Source organism: Littorina saxatilis, linkage group LG2, assembly GCF_037325665.1.
Source record: "Littorina saxatilis isolate snail1 linkage group LG2, US_GU_Lsax_2.0, whole genome shotgun sequence".
Lineage (NCBI taxonomy): Eukaryota > Metazoa > Mollusca > Gastropoda > Littorinimorpha > Littorinidae > Littorina > Littorina saxatilis.
In genome coordinates, this window is record NC_090246.1 from 45,986,825 (window position 1) to 46,012,945 (window position 26,121).

The 26,121-nt window shown below is 39.8% G+C and overlaps 2 protein-coding genes across 2 annotated transcripts in view; one reads left to right on the forward strand and one right to left on the reverse strand.

The window, feature by feature from the left end:
• Positions 1-8,516, forward strand: part of LOC138955353 (kinesin-like protein KIF19) — a 56,987-nt gene extending 48,471 nt beyond the window's left edge. Inside the window, exon 19 of the mRNA XM_070326972.1 lies at positions 77-8,516. Coding sequence (XP_070183073.1) covers positions 77-234 — 158 coding nt within the window. The 3' untranslated portion in view covers positions 235-8,516. The remainder of the gene's footprint in view (positions 1-76) is intronic.
• LOC138955371 (sphingosine kinase 2-like) lies at positions 8,180-25,464 on the reverse strand. Its single transcript, XM_070326987.1, has 6 exons — positions 25,020-25,464; positions 23,391-23,540; positions 18,485-18,579; positions 17,734-17,849; positions 16,728-16,948; positions 8,180-15,254 (listed from the first exon to the last, which is right to left on the reverse strand). The coding sequence occupies exons 1-6, from the start codon at positions 25,429-25,431 to the stop codon at positions 14,221-14,223; spliced, it is 2,028 nt and encodes a 675-aa protein (XP_070183088.1). The 5' UTR covers positions 25,432-25,464; the 3' UTR covers positions 8,180-14,220.
• Positions 25,465-26,121: the final 657 nt, after the last annotated feature.

Consider the following 26,121-nt stretch of genomic DNA (forward strand, 5'->3'; position numbering starts at 1 on the left):
AGTTCAAATTACATCATCGTTTATTTGTTTGTTTACAAAGATCCCTATTGCTTTATCATGAACTTGTGTGTTACAGATCAGGCAGCAGTGAACGGCACAGTCTCCGACTCCTCTGCTAACAGCACACCACAGACCAATGGTGGCACAAGCAAAACCTCCAAGAAGGCGCTTCCCACAATTCCACAGTACAGGAAGGGCACCATTTCTGTCACGGGACATGCTCTTCCAAAGTGAAGTGCACACAGAGTGTGGTGTATGCTTTTCCTACGCATCATTGACGGGAAGGCTTTAGTGTTCTTGGCACTTCCTGTAGTCTTCAATCTGCATGTATAGTGAGTGGACTCTGATTTGGAATTCATGGCACTGGCTTGCTGCTGTGGAAAGGACCAAATTTACCATGGTGGTGAAAATAAGCACATACACAACTTTGTGATAGATTGATTCTGAACGCGATTCATGACCCTTGCTAAAAACATACAAGACATGAAGACTGAATATTTATTCGATGTGCTGGTTAAGATGCTGTTTACAGTGACAAAAAACTGGCATGAAGATGAGAAGCACGCAGAAGTTTGTGGATAGAGACATTTTTTTGCAGGTGTCATGAATTAAGCTGCTGAATTTTGCTTGTGGTGTGATTGATGATAATAGCACGCACATTTGTATGATGGACACAATGCCTCTCTTGATGTAGGTGATGTGGACAACCAATTCCCAGATTGTGTGTATGGGTTGGGAAAGAGGAAGTGCCTGTGTTATGTGCATAAACCATGTGGACACTGAGAGGATTGTGTTAAAGGGCAAAAGCAATTTCTTGCATGTTTTTGAAGTGTGTTTATTTTCAGACAAGAGACATATCTGCTTGAAGAAAGAACACAAACGTTCTTGCACTTAAGTCCAAGTTTGTGTAGTTATGACTTATGCACATGTAAGTTACACTACAGTGGAACCCCCCATTTAAGACCTTCAAAAATCTTTAAAAAATCAGGACTTGAAAAGGAGGGAGTCTTAAGATGGAGGTAAATTTACAGAGGTTATGAACAAAAAATCTGATAAAGTAAGGTCTTAAAAAGGAGGAAGTCTTGAATTGGGGGGCCTTAAAGACATCGGACACCGATTAAACAACCATTAAAAATCGCTAATTTTTTGCCTTATGTATGTTTAAAGTCTGATAAAACAAATGTGTTAAAATCAGAGAAATCGATCGTAGCGTTAAGATACAGCCTCCTGAATATGTTGACTTTTCACGTTTTTTTTGTAAATCAGGGTAGGCTATTGGATATGGTATCTAACCGATTAATTAAATCACAACTACTTGTTTTTGTGTGTGGCGTAAATACCGACTTTGTGCACATACAAATCATGGTTTTTGTTATGAATAAGTGTTACCAATCTTTGTGAAATGGCTAATATTCGTTAATGTACATGACGTTTTACGTGCTAAAATTAGACCAGCTGCTCACTTCAACTGAATATATTTGGTAATAGAACCATTACATTTTCCAGAAAAGTTGACATAAAACAAACCTGGGTCTACACAATAAGATATCAAAAAAGAATAAAAATCGATCGTTAAATTTTTGCACAAGTTTACAAAACGTAACCCTAACCCCATTTTGAATTTTGGTACAAAGAAAGGTAAACATTATGACACTCGTTGCAAATGAAAAATATGGTTAAATCTAATGATTTTTTTCCTGTTATATGTTCAGTGCGTGTTACATCACATTAATATTGTAAGGCCTCTGTCCGTGTTTCCGTCCGTCCGTCCGTCTATCCGTTACACTTTTGACCGCTAATAACTCCTGTGTTTATGGGCCCGTTGTCTTCAAATTTGGAATGACATATACCATTGTTATGGCATATCTGTGGTTACCATTTCTAGCCAATTGCTTCGCGAATACCGAGGTTTCACACGGTTTAGCGCTCACACGTCATTTCCTTTGCCTATACCTCCAGCGTTTCTTGACCGATTCACCACCAATTTCGTGTGAATGTGGATATGCTGATGCTTAAACCTGGTGCAACACTTCAAAAACATCGCTTCTTAGTAGATGGAGTTCTAACTGAAACAAAGCATGGGTGACCGCTTTATCGCTGAGCGCAGCGAGAGATTTTAGACCCAAGCGTACGGATAGCCCTAGAAATTAGAGCGCTTACCTCTCACGCTAGCGTAAGGCGTTTTACTTATCAGGGCGACATTATTATTATCATTATATTTATTGAGACATCACAGTGCGCTAAGAGATTTATTGAGCAAACCGAGAAAATACATTATTGAACGAAGCGCGTAGCGATGAGTACAATAATCATGTGTGAGATTTGCTCGAAGAGGAAACCATCATAACTTTCTATTTCGAGATTGGACTGTTGTTGTGTGGTCCGTGTGACCTCTTCAGCTCCGCGTTTATCAGTCATGTCATCTTCATCATGTCTTACCAGTTTAATGTTTGATTTTCAGTGACCAGGATCTTTTTTTCCTCCTTCGTTTATTTGCTTGGGAACAATAGGAAAACTATTACTTATGTAAGACTTCTTACCTGTGTTCGGGTTTAAAGAAACACAACGAAACTGCAGTTTTTCTTCTGAGTGACTTGCTATACAATGTTCAATGACAGACTAAAAGGACCGAAAATCCACGTCAGCATATAAAAAAACGACAAAAAATATTTTGAAAATGATCATTCCTGAACTCGTTATTGAACATGGTTGGATGACGACCAGATCGTGTACTGGTGAAGAAAGAGAGAGAGAGAGAGAGAGAGAGAGAGAGAGAGAGAGAGAGAGAGAGAGAGAGAGAGAGAGAGAGAGAGAGAGAGAGAGAGAGAGAGAGAGAGAGAGAGAGAGAGAGAGAGAGAGAGAGAGAGAGAGAGAGAGAGATATACCCTAGGACACGCCTCGAATGGCAACGAACATACTCTGCAATTCCCGTCAAAATCGATGCGGTCGTTTCGGAGCCTATCGTAATCATACCCACCACACAAACGTACACACATAAACAGCAACCAGCTTTATACATCAGATTAGCTGTACCCGGGATTTTTTCGAAAGCCTTTACAGCAATTTGCTTGAACAGTCAGTTCTTAATTATTTATTTTTTTGTCATAAAAGATACGCTCATCACATGTATTTATTACACACACACACTCTCTCACACACACACACTCACACGCACAATCACACACATATACACATACTCACACACAAACATACATATACACAGACACCCACACACACAATCACACATATATACACACACACGCATACTCACACAAACATACACACATACAGACACGCTACAGACACACACATACACACACACACACACACATACACACACACACACCTGCAAACACAGAAACGAACACGCACAAAGAATGAAAGATTCTTGGCAAGCATAGTAACCAAGACTTGTAATAGGTGGAACGTCTTGGACCAGAATCATGGACTTTCCTTTACGTGTTCCGTGACGTTATTGTAGGTTTGACGTCATAATGACACAGGAGCGAAAGAAAAAGACGAAGGACACGAGGGCAAGCAAACTCATTTGTTTTAGGGGATCATGAAAACAGGGGGAGGTAAGGCCCGGAAGATAAGAGTTACGGAACTTGTTCGCAATCGTCACTACGCTGTGCATTGATCAGTGTCGGGGGGGGGGTGGTGGTTCCACTGTATAACCTTGTTGGTGTGAATTTTGGGCATCACATCAGGAACCATTTGTGAAGTGCACGATCAGACTGCTGTAAACCAACCACAGATGAGACGGTACATGTATTTTATGACGTCAGATTGTTTTGTCTTCTTTGTCAAGTCTTTGTTGCCAATTATAATGATGCTTTTTGGTTTGGAAGTGCCATCCTGGTATAGTTTGATTCATTGTATGACAATGTTTGATTGTTTTGCTCCAGCTGTTTTGGTCAGTTAATGTAATGTGATGAAAGGCACAAACAAAGGGATGTTTTTGATGTCTCACATATGTTTGCCTTGGTTTGTGTGCATTTTATGCGGCTGATTGAATTTTGCCATTTATAAACCATTTTATTGTTGGTGATAGGCAGGGAAGCCTATGTGCAGGACTGCCATCTCTAAAATAATGTAGTGATTCTGTTTTGCATTTATTTATTCACTCTGGAACTTGCTTACTTTGATATGTTCCCTGGAAAACGCCAACATACATGTTCCCTATTTCTATTAATGTTCATACATTTTCTTTTCTGCCTGTGCAAGTAAATCCTGTGTTATGGCATCCTTTTTAGTTAGAAATTAAAAGAAAAATGATGTTTTGCATTTATAATTGTGTAGCTGGGTAACTTTTTTGCTTTGCAGCATTGTGAAGTGTCCTTTTACCTGATCCTGTAAAAAAAAATTTTTTTTTAAACAAACACAACAACCTAAAAGCAGATTTTTACATTTTTGATGATCATGACGTCTATGCATTGTAGTTGCAATGATAACTGTTTTTGTGATTGTTTTCACAAATGTGCTATATACATGCCTGACACTTTTTACAGTACACTATTTGTGCGTATGAATTTTAAGTCACCTATACTTCTGTGTTATTAAAAACGTTTACAATAAAAAAAATAAACATGAAACTGCCGATCTGATTTAATTTTAACTTCTAAAAACCTTGAGCTAAGGTACTTTTCTTTACCCATACTTGCATGTCTTTTCAGATTTGGGCAGCTTTTTTGAAACCAAGAGAATGAATTCAACCCCAGTATGAAAGTACCATTGTTTTTCTGACTTCTTTTTCGTTTTGTTACCATTTGACCGTTTCCTTCATTGTAATTATGAGTTTGAAGTTTTGTTGGTTTTTCAGTTTGCATGTAAACGGATATGACTTTTCATTCAGTGGTACTGTTTTTTGTTACACAGTTTCTTCTGTTAGTCTTATTAAGTCAAAATTCTTTGACTTGTAATGATGTGGACTTTGTTTTTGATTTTTTTTCTATTTAACTGATTATCATTCCTTTAGCAATATGTAGCCAGTGATGGTAAATATTTATTGGCATTTGTTAGTGTTTGGCATTTGATATTTATGTCATGGAGGCAAATGACAGTTGTAAACCACTGTTAGTGTAGTACCGTATTTGACGGACTACAAGCCGCGACTTTTTTTCAAACAAAATCGCATTGCGGCTTATAAAAAGATGCGGCTAAAACGTTACCTAAACTTGAATAGCATTCACCTAATGGAAGTCGCTGCGGATTTTCATTTTGCTCGATTAGCGATAACTTACTTACTTAGGCCATTATGAACCCCCGGGGGAGCATAGGCCATCGACGACAATTCTCCATCCGACACGGTCCTGGGCTGCCCTTTCGATCTGGCTCCAGGTCTTCCCCTGCCTGTTGATCTCTGCTTCAGTGTCTCGTCTCCAGCTGTTGCGCGGCCGGCCTCTCTTCCTTTTCCCTTGTGGATTCCACTTCAGGGCTTGCCTCGTGATACTGGATGCTGGCTTTCTCAGGGTGTGCCCTATCCAGCCCCATTTCCTCCAGAGAATTTGCTGCGCCGCTGGTTTCTGGTCAGCTCCCTGCCAAAGGTCTTCATTTCGGATTCTGTCCGTCCATCTGATGTTTAGGATGCGCCTTAAGCAGGTGTTGACAAAGATTTGGATCTTTCCCAGCATGGTCTCTGTTGTCCTCCATGTCTCACACCCATAGAGAAGAACAGACTTGACGTTTGAATTGAAGATCCGAAGCTTCGTCCTTTGGCTAATCTCCTTGGAACTCCAGATCTTCTTTAGCATGACAAAGGCTCCCCGTGCTTTCCCAATCCTTGCTTTGACGTCCCTGTCCGAGCCTCCTTGTCCGTCAATGATGCTCCCCAGGTAAACAAAGGACTCCACTTCCTTGATGGGCTCCCCATTGATCATCACCGGATTGTCGGCTGTGGTGTTGGTCTTAATCAATTCGGTTTTCCTCTTGTTGATCTTGAGTCCTACACCGGCTGATATTGTCTCCAGGTGAGTAGTCTTGTCTTGCATTTGGGCATGGTTGTGGGAAAGGAGGGCAAGATCATCCGCAAAGTCGAGGTCTTCCAGTTGATCGAAGAGTGTCCATTGTATCCCATTTCTCCTGCCTGCTGTTGTGGTCTTCATGATCCAGTCGATAGCTCGATTAGCGATTACCGGTACTTTATTAGCTCTCTACTCAAGACTCGGCGCTTTTCTCTTTCTTTCACGAATCTTCGTTTGTCATCAAGTCGTCGTGACAAGATAGCGTACAGAGAAACACCGGATGTATCAGGATCTCGCGCATGCGAGATTTCGTTTTTTTGTGTCTCGCGATAGTTGGAGAAGCGAGAGCCGCCATGTTGTGTTTTCGTCTGCTCGAAATGTGCGCAAAAGTCGTAAATTAGGGGGCCCGGTAGCTCAGTTGGTAGAGCACTGGACTTGTGATCGAAAGGTCGCAGGTTCGAATTCGGGACAGACACGGGTCAACTTTATGTGCAGACCCAGAGACGGAAGCCATGTCCCACCCCCGTGTCATCACAATGGCACGTAAAAGACCTTGGTCATTCTGCCATAAGTGCAGGTGGCGGAATACACCTAAACACGCAGACACTTGGGTAGCGCGACTCCGTTGCTGCTAGCTTTCCACTGGGAGGAAGTGACCCGAATTTCCCAGCGATGGGACAATAAAGTAATGAAAATGAAAATGAAAAATGAAAATGAAAAAATGAAAATCATCCCAAAAAAGCTTATTCCGGGTGAGACTACATGCGTGTGTTGGTTACAAATTGTGTGTGTGATATTTTTCTTCAAATTTTTTCACTTTTCTTCTTTGTTTCACTTGTTTATTCTCGGAGCCGATTTCGCCAAATACCGTACTTTCGTTTGCCTGGTTGTTTTGATTGATTGACACGTTCTGATTATATTTTTTTCGACGGCGGCTAATATAGTGACGCGGCCTATACGTGGCTCGTCCCAATTTTTTGTTAAAAAGTCGGGGGTGCGGCTATAAAACGGTGCGTCTTGTAAACCGTCAAATACGGTATTCTTTTTTTGTAATTATCTATACAAGTTTCTGTTGTGAATGTGAGGTTTTGCCTGCCTCTGTGTGTGTAATAAGTGTGTGTGTGTGTGTGTGTGGTTTGTGGGTGTGTTTTGGGGAGGGAGAGAAATGTTATCTAAACATGATCTTTGCTGAAAATGTATGGAGATCAAAGCTATCTTGTCTTGAGGAGTTTTCAGGTAACAAAAGCAGAAATTGCATCCTTTCTGTCTGTGAGGCCTTGTTGGTGTTTTTTTTACTGCATTTCGTAAAACTTTCTCATCACAGATTTATCTTTGTTTTCCTACTTGTTCATGTGTGCAAACAGTTCAAGAAAATCACACTTATTGAATGCAGGGGTTATGTATGCAGTGTTTGAAACAGTAGGTTTTTGCTGTCATTTGCAATAATAGAGAGTTAAAGACCGGATTGGGTTTAACAAAATCACCTGTGTAATGAGATATTAATATTGGGAAACTGACATTTTCTGCTTGACAGATCAGTAGTATCATACTTATTGAATGCTAGGATTATATGTCCTGTGTTTGAAATTTGTGTTGCATTTCATTGTGCAGACATTATTTTTTTGCTGTCATTTGCACTGCAACTTACAGAGAAATAAAGAGTTATTTGAATAAAAGCTTTTGCATTGTTGGATCAGTTATTTGGAGAATTGTTACTAAACTGTTTTTGGAATTCCTCTTCGTTTATAACTTATGGCGGGGTGGTCATACATGTAAAACCCCATTAGTGCAAAACCATGAACGTACGTGGGAGTAGAAGTTTATGACTTTTAACATATTTAAGGCGGTTCACCTTTACTGAGATATTTATTTTGTTTTGCGTTCTTGTTGTCATTGCTAATAGAAATGCACTGCATTTTCATATACAAAATGTCAGTTTATTTTACTTATATATTTTCCCCATGTCTTCTATCTATTTGAATTCATGTTTTCAGAATGCAATTTTGTCTCCAATAGGATTGATCTATATAATGTACAAGTCATTTGCAATGGCATTTGCAACAAGTTAAAATCTGTGATATAAACCGTTACATGTATATTAAATATAATTAAACTTTCATCAAATCGTGACATTTTTCTGTATATTGATGAGCATGTCAGTTGGTATGCTTGAACAGAGAGAGAGAGAGAGGCAAACACACACACAGAGCTTGTGGTACAATTTACTCAAACTTTTATTGGTGAACATTGTGGCTGAATGTGTTGAAGCATTGTTCAGATCAAATCTGGATTTTATTAACACAGGAATACTCACAATTGGCATGCCACCAATCATATAAATACTAAACAGTAGGGCAACTCGGTGAATATATTTCTAGTCCATGAATCATTCACAATCATGTACATTTGTCATTTCTTTCTGCCTTCCAGCACTTCACCTTTATGGCATTGGTAGGTGGCTGTAGACAGGATAGTCACAAGACTACAAATAAGAACATAAAGAATAAAGAAATAACATTGAGACCAAAAGCACGTCAAATGATACTAATATTTTTTAAAAAAAGATGCACCTACAAAATAAAAATTAAAACAAGTTATAACAGTGAGATTTAGCCTTTTTTTCTCATACTGTCTTAAATTAAATAAAGCCATCCTTGACTCACTTTCACCAAGTGAATGTTAGTTTGTTTTTTTACAATAGAAGAAAAAGACAAAAGCCATGTTGACTGTAAAATGTAGCCTGTAACAGCTGTAACAAATATAAATAAATAGAAGAATCTTGAATGACTGTTTTATTTATGTATGAATACTTAATTGTTTTCTTAACAAATCTACAATTCCTACGTAAACTATCATGTATGTGCTGGTATTTGTAATAGAATTCAGGATTTATTTGATTGGTGCACTTTCTTTTCTTTATTTGGTGTTTAACGTCGTTTTCAAACGTTCAAGGTTATATCGCGACGGGGAAAGGGGGGAGATGGGATAGAGCCACTTGTTAATTGTTTCTTGTTCACAAACGCACTAATAACAAAATTGCTCCAGGGGCTTGCAACGTAGTACAATATATGACCTTACTGGGAGAATTCAAGTTTCCAGTACAAAGGACTTAACATTTCTTACATACTGCTTGACTAAAATCTTTACAAACATTGACTATATTCTATACAAGAAACACTTAACAAGGGTAAAAGGAGAAACAGAATCCGTTAGTCGCCTCTTACGACATGCTGATGAGCATCGGGTAAATTCTTCCCCCTAACCCGCGGGGGGATTGGTGCACTGCTGGACATTGAATAATAATCATAGATTAAGAAACCCCACATATGTAAGGCATTACAAGGTGAAAGAATGCTATTAAGCACAATGCTGAGAAGGGGCAGCTCCATTTCAAGTTCTAAAAACACACCTCTCCACATGGAAAACATTTGCACTGTGAAAAAAATGAAACACAGAAGGTAACCAACTACCTTTCAGTCACAAAACATGCCCACATATGTTTACATATTGCCTTTATAAAATAATAAAAATGGAAGTTGATAAACAACACACTTTAATAAATTTGCACAAAGAGGACTAGACAAAACTTTATTGACACTTAGGCTGCAGATACAGCAGTTTTGGGACTTAAATTTGCTAGTGGCTTTGATACACACACCAGCAAGAAACGACAACCTGCTTTAACTGACAGACAAGTACAGCGTATTATTTTAAAATAGTCATGATACTTTACAGTGGACTTGTGGATCATATTGCATTTCCAACACGACGTGGTAGAAAAGAAGTATGCTGGTACCTGTGATGCTCGAAGAACACTTTTTAAACTGATCAGACATGATATAATTGTCTCTACATTGCAGCCAGGTGCCCTTTCAAGGCAATGGATACTTTGGAAGAGTTAATGGACCATTATGAACATGCAACAAAAAGATGTGTTCTGTATCTGTAGGTCCTCTCATCAGATAAAAATCACACAGCAGATATCACTTTTAACTATTTCATTGCAATTGAAGCCAGCTGACTGTACATGTACTTTTTTTTCATGGAATCCTGTACATTTCATACTTCTTTATGACTTTGCTTGAATTGAGGATGTTAACACACATTTCCTCCCTCTGTAAATTGCTTTTGTAATGAGACATGGCCCTTGCTTTGGTGCAAATAACCGCATTAATTAAATAAATTTAAATAGCCTGTCTACTCCTTCCTGATCAGCATGCAAGAAGCTAGCTGTGATAACGACTACAGGTACAAGTATGGAATGATCAGAACTGCACAACTCTTTGATACTGCTCTTGGCCTTGATTCATTGATTTGGGTATGAAATGTATAATTTACCTGAGGTCGTTTGGCATTCAATGCACATCTTGGTCTCTTTGGGGTTATATTAGCATTTTAAAACATGGAATGGGGGCACACACACAAAAAAAAATAACGCACACAAAAATAACAAACAATTTAGGTCCAACTAACACACCATCTCCCCTTTCCAATCAAACTTTCAAAATGTGTGTGTGTTTTTCTTTTTCCATGCTCGAAACACTGTGTTCTCTATCAATTTCTTCCAACTGATCATAAATGTCCAAATAACAAACATTTGAGCAGAGTTTACAACAGAGTGGGACAGCCTTAGACAAAGAAAGGATTTGTTTCGCATTCCTTGACAGAACAGCAATGAACACTGTAAACCTATTTTTCACACTCAAGACTTCAAATATAAACAGTATGTCCGTACGTGAGTGTTAAAATGGCACTACAGCACAACTTAAACACGCAGTTAGTATTGTTTTTCAAGAAAACTATAGCTACACATATTTTGTGCTCTGGTTATAGGCCTTTGAACTATTTACACAAGTGATATCAATAATATTTAAATAATGGAAAACAAAAACCCTCTTTTACATACATTTGTGTGACACTGACAGCTGAGCAATTTTACTTTACCTTGTACACAGTACATCTTAGCTGTTATTATACTACCATAAAATTATCTTCCTGTTTATGTGATTAACACAGAGGGAAAAAAAATCCACTGACATCTGAAGAACACAAAATTGCCTGTGGATATGAGCAAGCATGACACTTCATTATATATTTCCTGAACTAATACAAAATACAAGTTTGATTGGCTGGTCGCGGAATGCATTGGCATCACATGGCTTTCGCTGCCTAGTCAGGTAAGTCTGCAAAAGCTTCAATTATGCACAAAAAGTACAAATTGCTTTACAATTTTTGTTTAAAAAAGAACAAAAAGTAGTAAATCACAACCAGAGAATGGTAGTTGAGATCACTGCACAAACAAATAAAAATGAAAAACACAAACAGCCGTTTAAACTTCAAATCACTGATTATTTCTTTCAGGATCACTTTCATCTTACAACAGAATTGAAGTGAGTGCGAGAGAGAGTGGAATGTGTGTATGTGTGTGTGATCAGTTATATAGTTTGTGTGTGAGAGAGAGTGGAATGTGTGTATGTGTGTGTGATCAGTTATATAGTTTGTGTGTGAGAGAGGGGTGGAGAATGAGCGGGAGCCAGAGAGAGAAAAGTGCAATAATAATCATACATATATTTTTGTAAGAAGAAAGGAGAACATAGATCAGTAAACTCCGTCTGCTTCATAATTATGTCCCTTGCAGGATGAAGATAAAGAAAGTTATTCAGCTTACTTGTTCAACCATACAACATTTTGTGTTCATTCATTTCTCTACACATACAGTTGTGTCTTTGAGAAATTGTGTAGTCTTTGAGCTGCTTTTCCAGTAAAATGTATGAATTGAACAAACAAACAAACTTTCAGGGCAGGAGAAGATTTTGGGCAGATGATACAACCATGCTTGTGCATCTACTCTTGCTTTAATTAAGAGCAGAATAATCATGTAAACACAATCCACACCAAAAACAAGTTACAAGAGACACAAACACATTCAAAATCACAAGAATTAACCCTGATTCTTATTCTCATGACATAAAACTGTTAAACTACAAATTTGCACATACAACAGTAATTAAACCCAAAATAAAACATTATCAATGAAAAAAAAATTCAAGCTTTGCAAACAAGCACACAAGTAACTGAAACTCTCAATACAATGAACCATACAACTTATGATTAAAATTCAAGAAAAACACTAAACTGCAAAGCTCATCAAAACCTTTCCTTCAATCTATAAAACAATTATAGATTATAAGCAACTATTTATGTATTTATTGCATACATCTTCCACACACATCTCCCCCCACCCACCACCAAAAAACAGTTATAAACAAAACAAAAAACCACTTTAAGCATACTACAACACAATCATAAATATTTGCACCCAGAAAATGTACAAGGCAAACTGCGAACAGTGTAGTTATATATATATATGAAAGACCCAATGCACAACTGTTGCTTTCTCTTTTCCCTTTCAAATCACCCCAACCGCATGCCTGCATGATCACTTTCTTTCTTTCTTTATTTGGTGTTTAACGTCGTTTTCAACCTCGAAGGTTATATCGCGACGGGGAAAGGGGGGAGATGGGATAGAGCCACTTGTCAATTGTTTCTTGTTCACAAAAGCACTAATCAAAAATTTGCTCCAGGGGCTTGCAACGTAGTACAATATATTACCTTACTGGGAGAATGCAAGTTTCCAGTACAAAGGACTTAACATTTCTTACATACTGCTTGACTAAAATCTTTACAAAAATTGACTATATTCTATACAAGAAACACTTAACAAGGGTAAAAGGAGAAACAGAATCCGTTAGTCGCCTCTTACGGCATGCTGGGGAGCATCGGGTAAATTCTTCCCCCTAACCCGCGGGGGGTCTGCATGATCACACACTAAAGGTTTGCCACATTATCACAAGCTCAGGTTACCACACACTTGATCTCACAACAAAGATATCGTCTTGGTTTGCATCGTAAAAGCACTCCCAATCCTTCTGTGCTTCACACACACACACACACACACACACACACACACACACACACACACACACACACACACACACACACACAAACACACAAAGCTTTGACACACAAACACACACACACATAAAGCTATGAAAGTGCGCATGCACTCATGCCAAAAACCATACGCAGGCATTCTCACATTAAAAAGAGAAGTGGAAACTTGTTCCCCCGAAAATTTACACCAAATCTGTGACCCCGTGCAGACACAAATACACACCACAAAAACACACTATATGACTGTGGTAGCTCATGCAATTTTGTATATATGTCAACACACTCAGAACATCACGTATCATGTATTCAAACAACTATTTTTTTGCTTTCATCACCCAAGTTTTTGCACTGTCTTTCCGGACCACGAGAATTAAAAACCCTAAAAAAAACCCACTTTAACAGTAACCCTTTTGAATCACATGGTGCAGAGTTATGAAGGCTGAATTATAGTTATTTTTCACATGAAACTCTGTAGTACCCTTAAATATATGTGAGAGTGCATCCACGTGGAAATTATCATCATAATTCTATCACTAACTCCTTTCATCAAATAAGAGCCGTTAGGCCGTTTTTGATTTGCTGAGAACATTTTCTTTCAGAGGTAGTATTTTTGCATACAATTTAAAATAACATGTAGCAGAACTAACAAGTAACATTCGCTCATTTGAAGTTAGCATTATTATCACATTTTTTTCTCTGTGGTTTTGTGCGACCCAACAAAACTCATTCGTAAGTAAGATGTAAAAAGTAGCAAGTTTGTGCGTATATTTACTCTTGTTCACACATGTTAGTTCCTTTGATCACAGTTTCACCTCACAACATTTTATGCCTATAGCATCACACCTGGTAGTAAGAAGCTTCGTTATGGATACAGCACACTTTTCATAAAATATAATTCGCTTATAAAAAGCCTTTTGACTTTATATGCACATCTGGGAAGCCTCTTTTAGGAATATGGTCCACTTCAAGACTCGCATAGGAATGAATATAAGCTTGGCGTTGTAATCATCAACCTGAGTGGACATTATGTACAATCAATGAAGGAACTTACGGTAAATGCTACAAAGACCCATACATTTGTGACTTGGGCAAAGAATTTAAGTACACGTACCTGATGACCATGAGACATGATTAGTAATGGGACTGGTAGCAAGGCAGGCCAAACAGGTGAATTACATTTTCATGACAAAATTTAGATAACGACGTTATTATGTGACCCTTTATTGGGAGTCATGTTATTTTCTCCATTGCAAAGCTTCATCAGAACCCTCTTTACCCCCAACCTAAAAAAGACACGTTTGTGCTACTGGATTGCCATGATACGTGCCAGACCTGGCAACACCTGGCCCTGTACAGGCATGACCTCGTCAAGTCGCTCCCCGTCAATCATGATGTTGCCGCTGTTGTGGTGAGGCTCCAGCCGGAACGCCAGCACGGGCACAAACTCCACATACGGAGAGTCAATGTGCGTGCCCTCGCTGAAGGTCAGGAAGAGGTTGAAGAGATTGTTGCGAGAGATGCCCTCGCGGACGAACATGAGGTGGATGATGCCATCAGACAAGCGAGCGGAGGGGGCAGCCAGCATGTCGCTGCCCAGGTGGGTCTGGTATATGGCACATGCCAGCACGAACTTCCCCTCTATCACCACCCAGTTGTCCGGCACCGGCTCGTCCAGGGGTGGTAGGAAAGGTGTGGGTACAGCATGGCCATCCTTCTTGTCAGCGTAAAATGTCTCTTCCTCAAAGTCACTCTGCCCAGTGGTTTTGTGTTGCTGTTGGCCTCCCTGAGGTGTGGTCCCGTTGACCAGTGGACCATGCATGGAGGATTGCGGGGAATGTCTGGTGCGGGCATTTTGAGTGAAGTTGGAGTTGATCTCAGTGGTGGAGGTCACGTCCACAACAGCTGCAGGTGGAGAGCTGGTGGCGGTGTCTCTGGGCACAGCGGGAGTCCAGTGTGCCCCGTCACCGCCTCCTACCACACTGTTGGAATGCTTTTGTGCTGGCTTGCTTGGCGAGGAGAGAGTATCACTGTCACTCCCGCTCTGTTCGTTGATGGTCAATTGCACATCACCACCGCCGTTAGTGTAACCAGGTGCACTAACACCATGCACTCTGTCACTGGAAAGGGGGGAGCTTTCTAGGGATCTGGCGGAAGTCAGGACTACAGAGGAAGACCTTGACTGTCGGGAATCAATGCTATCGATGGACCCCAGTGAGTTTGACATGCTTCGTAAAGAGAAGCGGCGAACTTTCGTCAGTCTTCTTGGAGCGGTCTCTGACTTGGGGACGTATTCTGCCACAGGTAAGAAAGACAATCTCCCTGAGTAAGAACGCAAATCTGAAATGGAAAAAGTCAAACAGAACTTTAAATCAGACAGCACCAGGAAAAATAATAAGAAAGTTAAATGTGGTTAAAACAGAAATTACCGTAGCTTTAACAAAAAAAAGCAAAAGTAAAACAAAACAAAAAACAAAATCATCAAGGAGCAATACTTTGCGGACCAATTTTTGTATATCAGAACCACCTTTTGAATAAGAGTCTTTATCTTTGCCAGAGATACATTTACATGGGTGGGACTGAAAAATTTCATGAATCCTGAAGAATTGTAAGGGGGGGGGGGGGGGGGTCTGGGGGCCCCCAGACGCTGAAGAACTTGTATAATTAACAACCAAAAAACCGTCACCACAGACATTACGAATCCGGACTTCCGGTATATACCGGAAGAATCCCACCCATGCATTTATCACAGAACAGCAGCTGTGTATTTGTTATATCTGAAAGCCAAGGGGTATGCATTTTCAACATAGAATACACTATCGAGAAAAAGAGGCACATTATTTTTGTGCATGCCATACGCATCACAAAGATAAAAAATTCACGCTTCAGTGAGTTTTCAAATGCATCAAATACACAAAACTTGTGCGGCAACATGATCCCAGTTTAAACCTGTTTATGCCAAACAAACAATAGGACATTACTGAGCATTAAAATCACATGAGAGTATAGTATCATACTACAAAGATCAACCAGAATTAACCCCTTCACTGCCACAGTATAACAGCATTTTGGTATTGCTGTGCGCCAGGGCAAATTTTGCTTTTTTCGGTAGGTTCACTAATCTGTTCACTGCTCAATCATTTATTGAGATATCTCTTAGATCTTTGGCATGTGGTTTGCTTACACCCTTGGCTATTATGTGATAACATGATCATTGGACTTTGTTTGTGATTGTTATAGTAAAAATCGATATAATGACCATTTTTGTCAAAAATTACAGTTTCCAAACTTTCACACACACACACTGCAGCACATAAAACCGCAGAAAACACAGCTAAAACTGGTGTCAAACATCAGGTACTCACATTACAGCACATAAAAGTATTCTTCTGTGTGGTAATCCATAAATCACTTCTTGTAGAGCTTCCAGAACACTGTATCATTTGAAAACAGGTCTACGAGTTGATGTCCGACTTTCGGCTGCCATTTTGAATCTTATAGATAGGAAAAAAACACTAAAAAAGTTTTCACCACGTGGTACTAACTTATCTGAACGGTCAATGGGAAAGAACTGTGTTTAAAACCCCTAGAAGAAGTTGGACAGTGGTTACCTCCCATTTAGTTTTTACAAATGTCCTGAAAAGTGCTGGTGGTACGTGTATGGGCGTATGACAAACCAAACATGACCACGTACCTAGTACGTGCTGGGCAGTGAAAGGGTTAATGTACAAAGAATGGAGACAAAATCCACACAGAACCAAAAAATCAATGACATACAAACATGAATTAAATTTAATACAGCTTGTCACTTACTGACAATCCTCTTAATGGCTCCCACGGTAAAACGCGCTTCACCAAGATTGCGGTATTTCTCAGACTCGTAGTCAATGTCAGCAACAATGCCCCATGTGACCGACAGGAAGGAGTAGAGTTGCTGTGAGGGCGTCTGCACCAGAACCAGGTCCATGGGCACCACTCTGTGTTTGATGAGTACAAAGGTGGAGTGCAAAACTGGGTTCTCAAGCACTGGCTCCCTGCAAAAGACAGTAGAATGGAATGAATTTAAACACATATGTTGTAAACCATCTCCATGTAATTCTAACACAAAGCAAACCAACGCATAGGATAACTTTTATGTTATCTTCAAAAAGCCTTGTTGAAATATATAATATTCGAGGACAAGCATTTCTCTGTGCACCCAAATCTCAAGATGAGATCATTGTATATTGCATACATTAACTTGATTAATAGACCATTTGATTTTTGTTTGTTTGTTTGCTTAACGCCCAGCCGACCACGAAGGGCCATATCAGGGCGGTGCTGCTTTGACATATAACGTGCGCCACACACAAGACAGAAGTCGCAGCACAGGCTTCATATCTCACCCAGTCACATTATTCTGACACCGGACCAACCAGTCCTAGCACTAACCCCATAATGCCAGACGCCAGACGGAGCAGCCACTAGATTGCCAATTTTAAAGTCTTAGGTATGACCCGGCCGGGGTTCGAACCCACGACCTCCTGATCACGGAGCGGACGCTTACCACTAGGCCAACCGTGCCGGTAGACCATAAATATTGATAAATACAAAAAATTTAAAAAAAAAAAGTCTTTAAGAGGAGACGAGATGAAGGTCGCAATCCTATTCAAAAAGCACACGCATGCATGCAATACGCACAGTATGCATGCAAGCCCACACACACACACACATTCACACACACCTTGCCATAACAATAAAATTCCCTACTACTGCAGTTGTAGCTCTCTTTGTCTACAAACTACCCAACGTTTTAACAGTGAAACACTGCAACACACACCCTGCAGCATAATTGATGGCGCAGCCCAGAGCGTTACCGGAGCCACCCGGTATATAACCCACGGGTTTCTTGATGGCTGTTGTCCAGTCAGCTCTTTTCATCAACCCGTTAAACACCTGCACAAACACAACGCCATTCAATAAACACTTGATGGACACAATGGTATTTATATTGTAATGAACGCCTGCATATAGACACAAAAGAACACCTGCACATATCGACACCTGGGTATTTATTTAACACCCCCACATACACAAAGGTATTTCATAAAAACGTGCATCACAACCCAGGCATCAACTCAATCATACCAATTCAAACTGGTCAAGTAACAAAGAAACCACAGGTTTACAAGTTACAACCTTTGAACCGTAGAGGGATGTTTAATATTTCAGTGATAACAGCAGTAAAGAAAAGTTGACAGAAAAAGAAAGAACAAATTCTGCATCCTTCAACTATTTTTTTCTGCTCCGATAAAGTAAAATAAATGTGTTTTTTCTGTAAAACCAACATTCCTGCAAGACGTGGAATCATCATCTGATGTGTATTCAAATATCACTTTATACAGACTTGCATGACTGGAATCTCTCTACAGATATAATACAGTATCATAAGTATTGTACTGTGTAACAGCACAAAGGGAGTTAATTGACATGCACAGTGCTGTTTAGATGACAACCTATAGAAAGCAAACCTGTGGTGCAGAAAACAAAGTTATTTTATAAATGAAAGACTAAAAAGTTGCATCACACACCTCATAAACGAGTCCATCGCCAGAAACAATGACCACAGCTCCCCACTCGGCCAGCTCCAGGTTCTGAATCAAGTCATGTGCGTGGCCCGCATACTCTGTCAACAGTTCATCATCATTGCATCATGTTAAGAACCACTCACAAAACACTACTTATAACTTTATTCAGAGAAAAGGATTACAGCAAACATTTCTAAGTGATAATTTGTTGTCGAACCTTTTTCCTCTAGCCACTGGATTTTCACACTTGATCAAACAGTCAGCAAAAAAGTGTCCATGTTACAATGATAAAAGAACTGGAACTGCCCCAAAATGTTTTCTCCTACAAAGCAAAACTATGAAACCTAGCAAAAAAATATAACCAAGTGATGCTAATGCCTTGTACGAGGGTCAACTGAAATGCTGTCTTAATGTCTCCAGAGTATGAAATACAATTCACCGGTTACTGTCTCATCTTTTGGAACTAAGTCCAACAGGAAAACCCTGTCTGCGTCCAAAAAACTGATGCCATCACCTTTTTTCAAGAGAGAACCCTAACCATCTTGAGTAGGGAATAACCTTGATGCCCCTAATAAATAAATGGCTGCTTTGTTTCTGACTGAAAGTGATGTACCATAGTTTTATCTTTCTTTCTTTATTTGGTGTTTAACGTCGTTTTCAACCATTCAAGGTTATATCGCGACGGAGGGAAGGGGGGAGATGGGATAGAGCCACTTGTCAATTGTTTCTTGTTCACAAAAGCACTAATCAAAAATTTGCTCCAGGGGCTTGCAACGTAGTACAATATATTACCTTACTGGGAGAATGCAAGTTTCCAGTACAAAGGACTTAACATTTCTTACATACTGCTTGACTAAAATCTTTACAAACATTGACTATATTCTATACAAGAAACACTTAACAAGAGTAAAAGGAGAAACAGAATCCGTTAGTCGCCTCTTACGACATGCTGGGGAGCATCGGGTAAATTCTTTCTCGTCCCAACCAATATGGGACTCCCCCTAACCCGCGGGGGGCCATAGTTTTATCATCAGAAACCAATCGGGACATGAAATCCTCTGAATCTGCCTCAAATAAGCGTAAAATGTCAAGTGCCATGTTAAATCTGAAGTGCTTCTGTTCTGGTGTAAAAGTTTGAGGACCTTAACCTTGCTTAAACTGTCTTCTTGGACATCTTTCTGCACAGAATACTCCAAACTTTCTCATGTGAGATGCCAAGTGTATAAGCAATGTAATACTAATTAGTTAATTTTGAATCACCAGTGCGCAGACAGCATCAACTGTTTCTGGAGTTGTGACCGTCGGTGGTCTACCATACCGTTTGTTAACTTCAACGGTTTTGTTTCAAAGCCTAAATTCAGATGACCACCTCATTACTGTGGTGTATGAAGGGAATTCCCTGTCAAAAGTTTAGGTTATGTCATTATGAATTTCCAGTGGGCTTAATATTTTTCTTTGCAAATATTGTATCACTGCTCTGTGTTTAAGTTTTTTCCATTGTGGGGTGAACAGTGGGGTATGGTACTTTGAGAAATCAAGGCACACAAACTAACCGTTGAAAATACGTATTATTTTGCATGAAGTCTTTCATAAGAACCTTTCTTAATTCATGCCAAGTCTTGAATGTCTAAGTCAATTTCTTCCTGGTCGGGCCCGGTACTTCTCAGTTGGCCCTCGTAGTTCTACGTAAATGTACATATCTGTCAGCTAGTTTGAAAATAATGTCAACATAAACCAATAAATGTCATACATATGAATATATATATATTCAATATTATCAGCTATCCCTGAATCTGACACAACCTGTCAATTAACTTTTTGTGCCTAACGCTGCAGTTTGCTATCTTATCGTTTTGAATAGCCTTAGGTCCATGCAGCTCATTTTGACACTGACATTTGCAATCTACTCTACTTTCATCCCAAACTGATTCCGACTAGTACATGCATGTAACTCAAGGCAACGTTGGAGTATGTATACATGTATATATATACATGTACATGTATACATGGATACACTCACAGAAACACACACACACAGAGCTAGAGAGCCAGATCACACACACACACACATACAGAGAGCTAGAGAGCCAGATCACACACAAACACATACACAGAGAGCTAGAGAGCCAGATCACACACAAACACATATATACACAGAGAGCTAGAGAGCCAGATCACACACAAACACATACACAGAGAGAGCTAGAGAGCCAGATCACACACACACAGAGAGAGCTAGAGAGCCAGATCACACACAAACACATATACAGAGAGAGCTAGAGAGCCAGATCACACACACATACACAGAGAGCTAGAGAGCCAGATCACACACACACACACACACACACACAGAGCTAGAGAGCCAGATCACACACAAACACATATACAGAGAGCTAGAGAGCCAGATCACACACAAACACATATACAGGGAGCTAGAGAGCCAGATCACACACAAACACATATACAGGGAGCTAGAGAGCCAGATCACACACACACACACATACACAGAGAGCTAGAGAGCCAGATCACACACAAACACATACACAGAGAGCTAGAGAGCCAGATCACACACACACACACATATACAGAGAGAGCTAGAGAGCCAGATCACACACAAACACATACAGAGAGAGCTAGAGAGCCAGATCACACACAAACACATATACAGAGAGAGCTAGAGAGCCAGATCACACACAAACACATACACAGAGAGCTAGAGAGCCAGATCACACACACACACACATACAGAGAGCTAGAGAGCCAGATCACACACAAACACATATACAGAGAGCTAGAGAGCCAGATCACACACACACACACATATACAGAGAGCTAGAGAGCCAGATCACACACAAACACATACACAGAGAGCTAGAGAGCCAGATCACACACACACACACACATATATATACAGGGAGCTAGAGAGCCAGATCACACACACACACATATACAGGGAGCTAGAGAGCCAGATCACACACAAACACATATACAGAGAGAGCTAGAGAGCCAGATCACACACAAACACATACACAGAGAGCTAGAGAGCCAGATCACACACACACACACACACACACACACACACACACATATATATATATACAGGGAGCTAGAGAGCCAGATCACACACACACACATATACAGGGAGCTAGAGAGCCAGATCACACACACACACACATATACAGAGAGCTAGAGAGCCAGATCACCCACACACACATATACAGGGAGCTAGAGAGCCAGATCACACACACATATACAGAGAGCTAGAGAGCCAGATCACCCACACACACATATACAGGGAGCTAGAGAGCCAGATCACACACAAACACATATATACAGAGAGCTAGAGAGCCAGATCACACACACACACACACATATACAGAGAGCTAGAGAGCCAGATCACACACACACACACACATATACAGGGAGCTAGAGAGCCAGATCACACACACACACACATATACAGAGAGAGCTAGAGAGCCAGATCACACACAAACACATATACAGAGAGAGCTAGAGAGCCAGATGACACACAAACACACATATAGAGAGAGCTAGAGAGCCAGATGACACACAAACACATATATAGAGAGAGCTAGAGAGCCAGATAACACACACATATACAGAGAGCTAGAGAGCCAGATCACAAACACACATATATAATATATATATATACAGAGAGCTAGAGAGCCAGATGACACACAAACACATAGACTGCGATAGAGGGAGGTTGGGTGTGAGGATGAGGGTTTCATTTATAAACTCCTGCCCCGACAATTTCATAAACTTGCAATTGTGAAACTTCTCCACATGTGAACTCATACATCTATGCATGAAACAATTACAGTGACATGATCACTGTTCTATGGTTTAAGATTGCGTATAAAATCTATTATGTTGTACAAATGAACTTGAGCTGGTGGTCCAGAAATCATCTGTATTGGTGCATTTGGTCATGAGCTTAACACATGTAATTTACAACAACAACAAAAGTATTTACATACACGTACTAGAGCAATCCTCTGATATGGACTGATAATATCTGAACTCGACCAGCCGATTATTAGTAACTTAGGTAGGTCAAACTCAAAGGAGCGGTTTCAGATTTTCAAGTTTGTGTAATAACTGCAGAAAATAAAAGTTAATGGTTCCTAAAATCTCATTTGAAAATATATATCCAAACCGCTGAAGGTGTTTTTTTCCTTCTCTTTTTTCAAATACTCAGTCACTGAGTCAGCAAACATGCCCTCTCGCTTGGTCATCATTGACTTTCAGTACTGTGATGTCGATCACAAGGTGAATACACCTTGCCCTTGGTTGCCATGCAGGCCAGCTGAGATGCGGTTTCTCCCTAGCTTTACTGCTGGTGATATTGTTTATTGTTTGGCTCAATATGCAGTGATGAACAATTTATTTTTTAAGTAGCAAATAAAAGTGTGCGCTTAGAGCCAAATATTTTTGTTTTTTGTAAGGGATAGGCGCAATATAAATACACTTTATTATTATCATTTTTCAGAATACCTAACACAGTAACAGGATATTATCATGCATGACATCTGAAAGTCAAAGTTAATTAACTTAAGAATGTAACTGCAGGAAACAGCGTACGTGATGACAGTCATGAAAGAGGCAATATGTATGATGACAACAGCTTTCAATTTAGAAGATAGACCACCGGATGAACCAACTGTAGGTGACCAGACTTACTTCACCACCTCGGTAAGTGTGAGATCAATATAAGTAAGGAATGCTGAAACGCAGACAATAGAAATGTTGATATATTATTACTTCTTACCCTTATTTTTAACATCTCGTGTACACCTTAGCATTATGCAACTTGCAAGCAATAAAATAAATGAACACACACACGCGGGAACGCACGCAAACACACAAGAACCATATGAATTATTACCTGTTACAATAATTTTGAAGGGGATGCAAGCCTCCTCTAGCATTGGTTCTACTTCGCCTTTGCAAATTTGCATGGCTCTGCCAGGACCACTGTGAGGGTTCACTAAGATCAGGAAACGATCCATGGGGGATGACTCACAACTGTCTACATCTGCAACACAAAGAAAGACCAGTCATGCAGCTTCAGAACAATTAAGGTGTCCCTGTCTGCACTTACTGAAATACCAACTTTACTTCCCCAAAACATTACAACAGCCTGGCTGAATTGAATACAAGTTACAACACACACACACACACACACAAAAGTAACATACCAACACAGACACCAGCTTTTGCATAGATTTATGCACACATGTCAGCAAGGTCAGTTTTTAAACTAAAGAAAAGGCACATATGATGTGTTTTATTAAGATATTACTAAAGGTTAGAGACAGAACAAAACATGGACTGCATAAAACGTTTTTTGCAAAAGAACAACATAAGAGACTAAGACATTTGGTTTACTGAAAGTGAAAAAGGAGGACATGTATAAACATTTCTAAATTCTTGTGAGTGCACTTACAACAACAACAAAATGGTCACTTTGCTCGATAGTGAAAAAAATACAATTCTACAAATAGGACCATCTGCAAAACAATTAATGCCTGACGCAGAAAGACAAAATACAAAACGGAAAAGAAAGAAGAATAACATTAAAAAAAAGAATGCAAACAGACAATGTGAGGCTGCGGGGGGGGGGGGGGGGGGTTGTGTGGAAGAAAGGTTAACCGTTTTCGGTTACCCTATCCCCCAGTACTAGTACTAAACAGCCACCCCAGTACTAAACAGTAACGCATGGCTGAGCATTCAGAGCAACAGTACAGGGAGCACAGTACAGGGAGCAATGTAACATTACAGTTCACAGCCTATTCACTGTTTAGTGCTCTGGGGTAGTGTAATCTTAGCTTCAACCCAATTTAGCTTCACATGAGCACATCAGAAACCTCCATATCAGGGAGTACTCTACAACTACAAGTACAAGTCAAGGTTAAATAAAAAGATCTTTGCGGGTAAGGGGGTTGATAACCTGGAAGACTGTCATGAATAACTGAGGTCGTTTCAGATGAACAGGACCAAGTCAGTATATTACACGTTATAGTTTGCACTTAGCCAGACATAGGGTTAAACATTCCTTCTGCGCAGCCATTTACACAAACATGCACACACACACTCACGGGCACGCACACACAAAAAGGTCTACATTATTCTGAAAAAAATATGCAAAACCAAACCGAAATCAACCATGTAAGTGAAGCAGGGGTCTAACTCTAAGTTGACCAAAAGTGGGTGCTTTCCTTGTGGGTGCACTGCATGTAGCTGTTTTTCCTAATCCTACAGGGAATGCACCCACTTTTTGGTCGACTTCTGCGTAAGTGAATGTGACTACCTAATTCTTCCAAAATGTCAACAACAAAACGTTTCTTGATTCTACTAATATCTATCACTGTCAGTGAAGCATGGCAAAGAAAAGACACATCCCACAAATCTAAAAAGGTCTTTTGAAGAAAAAAATTATTTCGACTTAAAAACAAAGAGGAAAAACAAACAAACAAGGAAGGCAAGATATGAAAACAGAGGGGAGGAGACTCACCCCCTGGATTAATGTGAATTCCTCTGCTCAAACAGTTGATCACATTTTTCCAACGCAGGACATGTATGTGATTTTCTTCGAATGTTGCGAACTGATCAGTTTCAAACGTAACTGCTACACGATGCCTTGTTTTCTTTCCACTGAAAAGCTTCTTTCTGAACGGATATGAGTACACGGTAAAACTTGCTGTGTTGTCCGAACGTCTTGGAGTTGGAGAAACGTTTGCCGAGCCGCAATGGCACCCGATCACATCGCTGATCTGCACAAATTTCTCTTCATACTGTGAACTGATGGTAGAAATTTGACTGTAAAAGATGCCAAGTGGGGTTAAAGTCACTTTGAAGAGTATACGAATTTTAGGAGGAATGGAAAAGTCTCCTTCTAACAACACCTCGTCCCTCCAGTTCGCCATTTTGGTGAATGATGTCGTATCATGTGAACTTGTTTCTAAGTTTAACCAGTCACGTGACAAACACCCTCGGAGCGCGGCTAGCTTTGTTTACGAATGAAAACAAGCGCTGCACGCGTGTTTGTCTGTGTTTCTGTTCTTCATTGGACCGAATTTAATCGATAAGTTGACTTCTGTCAAAGAGAGATAAATTACCAACTCAAATGTAGAATTTTTTTCAGGATCCCTCGAAAGTTCACTCTGACTATGATACTGACTGACTCAGCCGGCAGTTACTGACTGAGTGGAAAAAATAAGTTAACACGCACACAGAAACACACAGAAACAAGTCGCGTAAGGCGAAAATACAATATTTAGTCAAGTAGCTGTGGAACTCACAGAATGAAAGTGAACGCAATGTAATTTTTCAGCAAGACCGTATACTCGTAGCATCGTCAGTCCACCGCTCATGGCAAAGGCAGTGAAATTGACAAGAAGAGCGGGGTAGTAGTTGCGCTAAGAAGGATAGCACGCTTTTCTGTACCTCTCTTTGTTTTAACTTTCTGAGCGTGTTTTTAATCCAAACATATCATATCTATATGTTTTTGGAATCAAGAACCGACAAGGAATAAGATGAAAGTGTTTTTAAATTGATTTGGACAATTTAATTTTGATAATAATTTTTATATATTTAATTTTCAGAGCTTGTTTTTA